Below are 9,739 nucleotides of genomic sequence, written 5' to 3'. Positions count from 1 at the left end.
TCTTCGTGGGTCGTCTGAGAGCTCACATCAAAAAAAGTGCGACAAATGTTTTAGCTCTCATCCTGAACTTGCGTATTCAGCGGTTCAAAGGGCTTCAGCACATTATGTTTTCTCAAGAAAGATCTTTGTTTGGACTGCTTCCCCTTAATTAAGCACACAAATCTGCACTGCTGAATGTGTGGAACGCAGGGCTAAATCATTATTTTACACTTCACATCTAGGTTACATTTCAAAATCACCCTTTTTTTTGTCTAAAACACTTATATGTAGTACTCCTCTCCAAATCTACTGGTGGTGTTCAAAACAATACATTTTTTCCAGTTGGAGTGGCACACAGTTGGTCTGGCAGTTTGAAAGGGTGGATGAGCAGTTAATGGGGCCCCTATACTGACGGTCAATGCTTAGACAGATGTTTTCTTGGAGCAGCACATTGCTGTATTGGTAGCAGAGGAGATGGAAGGAGCCTTAACATCTGTTCTCCAGACCAACTGGACCCTCTGACACTCAAAATGGGGGTAAACTGATGGAGAGAGGCCCATCCTGTTGCCTGTGTTTATGCTGAAATCTGGGTCCATCCTTGATTGTTTTCCTATAAACTGCGAGGAATTGTTTCACAAGTAGGGTGGTTTTAATCTTTAATGTCAGTAATTAAAGTATTGTTATGTACCTTGGTGAAGTGAAAGTTGATTAGTTGTCCTTTTGTGAGGTTTAAACACTTGCAAATATCCTTTACTACCTCAAAGTTTACCAACTGTTTTAAAATGAAAGCTCACCCTAAAAATGAAAATGCACTCACTATTTGCTCTCCCTCAAGTCATTCCAAACCTTTATGAGTTTCTTATGTTGAACACAAACGTTTATAAACTGAAGAAACAGAAAACCTGTGACCACAGTAGGATAAACTGATAATATGGAAGTCAATGGCTACATGTTTCCAACATTTAAAAAAAATTGTGTTCAACAGAAGAAACTCAAAAGGATGACAGAATTTTCCTTCTGGGGTGAACTGCCCCTTTAACGAGCATTTTTGACGAAGCTCGCCACTAAATAAATGTCTGAATGGCTTCTAAGGCTATTTTATTAGGATGCAATTTGTTGGATCGGATCGCAAGTACAAGGGAGATGCATTGCTGTTTACCATTTAAATGCAGTTGTTTGTTTCTGTTGAGGGCAGGACTGTGGTGGGCTTTTTCTGATCTTTTATTCTAATACTGTGAAAGCTTGCACAATTTGAATACTGTATATATAAAGAACCTGAATTAAATCATCATGTACTTTTTATGTTTAATAAAATTAAAAGTACATTTGCATTTATTCATTTAGAAGCAAATATACCAGTAAAGGAAAAAAACTTGAACTTGAAATCATCAGTGAGCAGCAGTATGTAAATGCTAGTATAAGTTGTATGCTGCATGCCAGAGTGTGTGTATGGTCACGTGATGTGCGTTTTCAGTGGTGTAGTGTGGACTGAAATCTTTTTCAGAAACGCTACGGGAAACACCAGTGTGGACGCGGATCATTTTTGTTATAAAACGCTATTTTAAAACGCGCAGTTGAAGTCAGAATTATTAGCTTCCTTTCAATTTTTTTTCTTTCTTAATTATTTCCCAAATGATGTTTAACAGAGCAAGGAAATTTTCACAGTATGTCTGATAATATTTTTTCTTCTGGAGAAAGTCTTATTTGTTTTATTTCGGCTGGAATAAAAGCAGTTTTTAATTTTTTTAAAAACCATTTGAAGGTCAAAATTATAAGCCCCTTTAAGCTATAAGTTTTTTCGATAGTCTAGAACAAACCATCATTATACAATAACTTGCCTAATTACCCTAACCTGCCTAGTTAACCTTATTAACCTAGTTAAGCCTTTAAATGTCACTTTTAGCTGTATAGAAGTGTCTTGAAAAACATCTAGTCAAATATTATTTAGTGTCATCATGGCAAAGATAAAATAAAACAGTTATTATAGATGAGTTATAAAACTATTACGTTTAGAAATGTCTTGAAAAAAAATCTTCTCGTCGTTAAACAGAAATTGGGGAAAAAAATAAACGGGGGCTAATAATTAAGGGGGCTAAGAATTCTGACTTCAAATGTATTGGTATAAACGGGGCCTTAGTTTAGATTTTTCTCTTTTTTTCATTTTCTGAAAAAGATTAATTGGATTTACATTTTTTTTTTAAAGGTAAGTGGTTGCAAACTATTTATTTGGGAGTTTTTCAACAAACAAATTAAATGTAGTAATCTTCAACTTAAATTGTTTAAGCTGAATTGTTAAAATTCAGCCCATATCAATAGTTTGCAACCACCTAAAAAACGAGTAAATCCAATGAATATTCTTTTTTTTCAGTGCAGGTGGTTTATCAAGCTCACTCACCTGTGTGGAGAACACTCAGATTTTTTGATCAGATTTTAGACTAAGATTTGCTTATTAGAAGGTGTCTGGTATACATGGAGGAAAAAAGGGCATGTCCCACAGGTGGATTGTACTAAATCAATTAAAGATGCTTTATAAATACTTTATGCATTGAATCATGTAAATAAACACAATTTAGTTCCTGATGTTTTAGATGGGCATGTTGTTGAAAACTATTCTGCACAGATTGCTTTGCTTTGCTTTGTTAGACCTGTATTGTCATTTTGTAATTTTACTCACATTATGTAAATTTAACAAGGACCACAGTTTAATAAAAAACAGTCTACTGAAGTAAAAACTCACCTAAATCTTGGATGCGCCAAGGATGAGAAAAGTAACAGCAAATATACATTTTTGGGTGAACTACTGATATAGCTAATCATAATAATAATTAAAAAACAATAAGGAGAATCTTCATTTAAAGAAACTTTAAGGTTCACAGTTTAAAAATGCTATACACTGTACACTACCTGACAAAAGTCTTGTCGTCGATCTCAGTTGTAAGAACAACAAATAATAACTTGACTTCTAGTTGATCATTTGGAAAAGTGACAGAAGGTAGATTTTTCTGATGAATCATCTGTTGACCTGCATCTTAATTATCACAAATACTGCAGAAGACATATTGGAACCCGCATGGGCTCAAGATTCTCACAGAAATCAGTCAAGTTTGGTGAAGGAAAATCATGGTTTGGGGTTACACTCAGTATGGTGGCATGTGAGAGATCTGCAGAGTGGATGGCAACATCATCAGCCTGAGCTATCAAGACATTTGTGCTGCCCATTACATTACAAACCACAGGAGAGGGCAAACAATTCAGCAGGATAGCACTCCTTCTCATACTTCAGCCTCCACATCAAAGTCCCTGAAAGCAAAGAAGGTCAAGGTGCTCCAGGATTGGCCAGCCCAGTCACCAGACAGAAACATTATTGAGCATGTCTGGGGTAAGATGGAGGAGGCATTGAAGATGAATCCAAAGAATCTTCATGAACTCTGGGAGTCCTGCAAGAATGCTTTTTTGCCATTCCAGATGACTTTATTAATGGGTTATTTGAGTTATTGCAGAGATGTATAGACGCAGTCCTCCAAGCTCATAGGAGTCATACACAATATTCAGTCTTTTTCCACTGCACCATGACTTTATATTCTATACTGTTTGGCGGCAAGACTTATTATTATTATTATTATTATTCAGAATTATATTCAATGTTTCATATTGTATGACAATGGAACGTTGTTTTACCCATATTTTGACATTTTATTTTCACAAAAAAACATTCTTGTCATTGACTCGCATTAAAATGAAGCCAGAAAACTTTGTTTCAATAAAACATTTTTGTTGTTGTTCACAAAATGAATACTTTTATTCAGCAGTGATAATTAAGTTGATCAAAAGTGGCTGAATTTTCAATAATTAGAAATAATAATATAAAAATTTCACAGATTTTATACAAAATATGGTAGACCAATAGAATATTGGTTATAAAAATACACCCTAATAAAAGTAAAAAATAAAGCCTCTAAAAAAAAAACAGAAGTCAGTTTGTAATAGACAAGCGGAGCTCCTCCACATATGTTGGTCATCACTCAACACAACCTTGCTTGATAAATGCTGTTTTCCATCTATTCTCAAATATTTTCCAGTGCAACGACAATTACCCCCTCTATGTCCCCGAAACGGAACACAATCATGCATTTTCCAGCGAGTCCCTGAGACATTTCCCCAGTTTCCCACCGCAGCCTTGAGAAATCATCATCACTATGGTGTTGGTATTCTTGAAATAACAAACATTGTTTCAAACACGAGTGAAACAAGTGCAGACTAGAGCCCATCTGTCTGCAGCATTTACTATCTGTCTTGATTCCTCGCAGCATTAATCAGTCGGTTACCACACACCTGCGGAATGTGCATCTCTTTTACTAATTGCTAGTTTTAGGTGAATATTGGCCCGTGTGCAACATAGCTGGCATGTTGAGCTCTGGCGTTCAGACAGTCTTTTGGGTCTCTTTCAAATGTAACAATTAAGTTTTGTCTCATTCGGAGCTCGGTAAAACATGTGCAGACGCTACTTTTGTTTTCACAAACCTAATTTGCAGCAAGTCAAAGAGATAAAGACTATACGCTTTGGTGTTTACTGTGGTAAATAGAGTTTCTATAGAGACCATGTAAGTGTTAAGGAATGTGATAAGTTTTACGTTTGTATGATTCTGGTTCTGTAATGGTTAATTAAATAGGGATGTTTGATTGTTTGAATCATACAACATAAAACACCAGTAAGATTCCATATAAAAATAGTTATTAGTTCATTTTTGGACTGCACTGTTTGTGATCTATGATATTGAATCACTGATGAAATAATGAACTCTTTAGTGTCATTCCTCTGAGAATCAGAGTAGACTGGCCATAGGTTTATGATTGATTTAAAATGAAAAATTCTAATACAGGAATCAGCCAATCATACAGAATGCTCATTTCAATTAATCTTAATTGAATTATTCATTTCAATTCATTGTGATTACATTTATATTCTATTTTAAGGGGCAATGCCTGCCCAATTGATTTCCAAGGGCATTTACCACATCATAAGGGCAATTTAATTATCTTAATCTGCTTTGTCTTTTATGTCAAATTAATGATTTAATCAGTTACTTTAATCATTCAATTAATAAATCAGAACACTTTAAACTATAACAAATAACAATAAACATTTAAAGGGGTCATGAAATATATTTTTCCTTTTTTTTATTTTAATTTTGTACTGTTCTCTGAAGTCCACATATAATTATAATATGATGGTTGAGCAGAATTGTTTTGCCCCATTGTTTCCCTCCTCATTGGAAACCAATAGCTGTGTCTCATTTTAGAGGCTGTATCCTCTGAAGGATGCATTCGAAGGGCACTGTGTCATCGATGCACGACGAAGGTTGTCTTATTTAAGAAAAAAATAGTCGAAGGCTGCTTTAAATGCAGCCTCAAAATGCGTCTATCGTTTCCCAGGTAATGAAGGACACAACCAGTGGATCTTTTGTGGCCTCCTTCGTGGAACATCCCAAGATTCGTTGTGCGCTGATAAAACAGGATGTTTTTTAAAAATAACTCTGAATTAAATGTATGAATAAGGTTTACTTTACTTGGATATCTAAACACATGTTAAAAACAAAGAGTATGACATGTCTTACTAATGCTGCTTTCACACCAAAGTGTCAAGCACAAGTGATTTACATGCAAAGACGCGGATAGACATTCGTGGCGTGAATGAAGCGGCTTGAGTTGAGTGTTTTGCGCGATTGATGCAAATTGCTCGAGTTGTAAAATCTGAACTACAGCGGACATTCGTGCCGTGTTAACCAATCAGGATCTTTCTCTTGTAGGGCCGTGATTATGAGGTAGCACCTGTTGTTGGTGTCCCCGAAGAAAATTCTCTTGCCGACACCGCACAACAGTTCATCAAACTGAGCTCGGCTCAGTCGGAAGTACCGCTAAAAGCTATCATCATCCAGGTATAGTTTATGAACTCACAGAGCTGGGTGCACCTCTGAAAAGATCTAGTGGACTCAGACACGACTCCAAACGAATCAATGCTCTCTATCAGCCTTCCTAAAGCACATAAACACAGCTATTCTCTCAATAAAATCTATGTTAGCCATTTAGCAACAAAGCTAGAGTCACCGGGCAGACAGAAGCCGAATTCGCGGATGATGCGAATTCGTGTGTATTGTAAAATAAATTTGACATGCGAATGAAGAGAGTAAACTCAAAATGTTCAGGCGTCTATCGTTCCGTGACTGGTGTGAACACAGAATAAAAAGTGATTTTATAGACTGTTTACATTATATGTATATACGGATCAAAAAAAAACATTTACAGCTTCTGTAATCCTTGTTTTGCCTTCAGATCACTTAAAATAAGTTTTAAAATTACGTTGAAAAATAGTTATTACAAATTATATTACAGCTTATTAATGGCAGATGTTATGGTTGCTAGGTGATAAGAATTGTCTTCTATAGGCTCAAAAACGCTTGGTTCGGCCTGTGAGGACTTCGAAGGACTCACCTTTGAAGTCTGCATCCTTTGGAGGATGTAGCCTCCGAAATGGGACACAGCTATAGGTGTGATGAGGCGGTGATAGTCACAATAGGTGTGATGAGGCGGAGCTTATCCACCCCATTACATCTTAAAGTAAAACATTCCAGAATCGGTCATTTTGGCAGACTGCTTTTAATATAAGCTATTTTTAGAGGAAGGAGGTCTGAATCTTACATGATGTTTTTATAGTGCTGTGACCTCTCGTATGTCAAAAGATTAAGCAAATTTTGGTTACACATTTCATGACCCCTTTAAAATTGTATGCATAATATTGAAGATAATTATACCAGGACAGATCTGCGATGCTATGACAAATATTATTGTTCTTGATAGAGCAATATTAATAATTAATGTTGATTAATGTTGATACTCAGACAAAACTTGCCAGTTTATGAAGTTAATTATAGTGCAGGTTATTTAATAACTCACGTTATAATCTCTGAATCTATAAAATAATGTCAAATGCCCAGGACGCTCTATTTTTTTGGCATGCAACATTTTTACAGACACTGCGACAGTTGTAATATACTTTGTGGCATCTTTTTTAAAACCCAACTAAACATATAAGTAAAATATATATATATATAATCTACGCCATTTTATTGTGAAAAGAAGTCCAATGCATAAAAAGCGTAGTGCTTTTAGCGCAAAACTCCTGTCATTGCATAAGTTACAGAGCTCCAGAAAAGGTGTAAAAAAAATCTTGTGAAACATGCTAATCTAAATATAATGCCACAAACGGACACACTTCATTCATGTTGACATTTCACTTTAAATGGGATCGCTAATAATATTAATAGTTTAGTTTAATTGTGCAGGAACTGGGGTATTTTTGTTCATTTTGACCACAATTCTGGCCATAAGCCACCCTGGTCAATTAGTCATAGTAAGGCCCACACGGACTCTGCATGCGCAGAATTCCACAGATTTACGCAGCTTTCCAGCCTGTCATTGATTCTGTTTATTTACTTGTGTAAATTTATTTTATTCAGTTTTTAATTAATTACAGTAATATTATTGACTAATATGAAAATGTTCATATGATTTATTTACAATACAGTTTGTAAAGTAATATTTTCTGTCTTTTAGTAGATATATTATATAAGAGACTTGCTTTGTTTACCAAATAAAGTGAATCTAATTAGACTTGCATTGTAAACATTAAATAAAAGTTAAAAAGGTATTATCTTTTATTTAATATATTGGGTTTTAGTTATGATACTCCGCAGATTCCATTTGGCCCTAGTCATATATCAAAAAAATCTTTTGATTTCTGTTAGAAAAAAACAAAATGTCCTGCAAATGAACAGAATTCCTGCATCTAACATATGTAAACAATCCACATAAGCCATTTGATTTACAAGAACAATCAGTCAATTTATTATTATTATTATGAATATTATTATTATAAGTCGTTGTTTCCTGAAAAAACATTAAAGCATAACAGCTTAAATTAGGACCTGAATCTGTAATATGCAAGGTATGAATGTTTAATGGCTGTGAATGAGCTGCGCCGGGTGTGTAACAGCCAGCCTTGTTCAATCTTTTAATCAATGCACTTGTGGATCACACAAACACATAATCCAGCACAGAATGAAGGTCTTTCATCAGTCCATCTCAGCAGCAGGATAAAAACAACAACAACAACAAAAAAAACAGGGTCACTTCAAGGGCTTTCTTATCCGCAGCTCGAGTTTTGATGTAGGTCAGTGTTAAGGGAGTTAATTGTTTGATATATTTAGAGCAGCTTTTGATATGTGTTCTATAAACACAACCGTCGCGACCCTCCCTTTGTCCCACAATCCCCTGAGATAAAAATCATTTATCAAACTGCACAAACTCTGAAACAGCAGTTAAAATAAACAATTAAATATAATTGTACAATATATACACACTTATAAATGTCCAAGCCTCGTGGTAGGACAAACTTTAAAAGCTGTTAGAAACACTGCAAACTTTTTTCTTTTTTTGGAAAAGCTGAACTGTCTTGCATGGAACGGCAAGACATTTTATTTTATGATTTATTTAAAAAAATAAAAACCAAGGCATTCACACTAAGGTGACCTCAGTGGTCCTTCAATGTGGACAAGGCATCACACTCACTGTGTGAATGATCAACTGTCCAGCCTAAAGTTTGTTTCAGCGTACAGCTCTGGCCGATAAGGGCGTCTGTGACGGGAGAATTTCACCCTGATGTAGTCTCCAAGTTCATCAAGGCTCTGAAGTACCTGAAAGGTCAAATAAAGAAATGTGAGGCTACAATATGTCTGAATAAAACATTCTTACACCTTTTCTAAAGTCAAATTTAAGCACTTTTAAGTACTTTTTCAGACTTTTTCAGCACTTTACAAGAATGGCAAGTGATATATTTATATACAGTTGAAGTCAGAATTATTAGCCCCCCTTTGATTTTATTTTATTATTTTTTATTTTTTAAGTATTTCCCAAATGATCTTCAACAGAGCAAGGACATTTTCACAGTATGTCTGATAATATTTTTTCTACTGGAGAAAGTCTTATTTTGTATAGAAGTGTCTTGAACAATATCTAGTCAAATATTATTTACCCTCATCAAGGAAAACATAAAATAAATCAGTTATTAGAAATGAGTTATTAAAACTATTATGTTTGGAAATGTGTTGAAAAAAATCTTCTCTCCATTAAACAGAAATTGGGAAAAAAATAAACAGCAGGGCTAATAATTCAGGGGGGCTAATAATTCTGACTTCAACTGTACATACTTCATATCAGATGATATTTTTTGTTTAAGTATTCTATATTATAGTTTCCCAAAACCTAACACTAAATTACTGTCGTTTACTCTTAAGTCATTTAAATGCATCTTAAATGTGTCATCTTTTATCTTAAACTGATATTCATTTTAATATTATGCACTGTTAAATCATGAGGCTGTAATCTCCATGCATTTTGACTCCTCCAACTGTTTATGCAACGAGCGCAAACACAAAAGACAGGCAGATTACACTACAGGCGCATGCAGAGTCCAGAGTTTTCATTATATGCAAAATCAAAACAATTTCTTTTAAATGAAAGATTATTTTATTTAAATGCTTTATTATTATTACCTATTTAGTCAAATTAATTATTATGAAAGCAGTTTCAAGCGCTTTATCTAAAATCTAAGCATTTTTCAAACCTTGAAAACACTCTATTAAAATTCAAGCAATGATTTCCAGCACCTCTATAAACCCTGTGAACATATTCACTTCTGTGGCAT

General features: G+C 34.6%; 1 protein-coding gene across 1 annotated transcript in view; it reads right to left on the bottom strand.

Moving 5' to 3' along the window:
- Positions 1-7,975: 7,975 nt before the first annotated feature.
- The window catches only part of sptlc3 (serine palmitoyltransferase, long chain base subunit 3), a 51,701-nt gene continuing 49,937 nt past the window's right edge, over positions 7,976-9,739 (bottom strand). The window contains exon 12 of the mRNA XM_056471155.1: positions 7,976-8,729. Within this exon, the coding sequence (XP_056327130.1) occupies positions 8,616-8,729 (114 nt within the window). The 3' untranslated portion in view covers positions 7,976-8,615. The remainder of the gene's footprint in view (positions 8,730-9,739) is intronic.

The sequence above is a fragment of the Danio aesculapii genome, chromosome 13, assembly GCF_903798145.1.
Source record: "Danio aesculapii chromosome 13, fDanAes4.1, whole genome shotgun sequence".
Classification (NCBI taxonomy): domain Eukaryota; kingdom Metazoa; phylum Chordata; class Actinopteri; order Cypriniformes; family Danionidae; genus Danio; species Danio aesculapii.
This window is presented reverse-complemented; position numbering and strand designations above follow the sequence as displayed.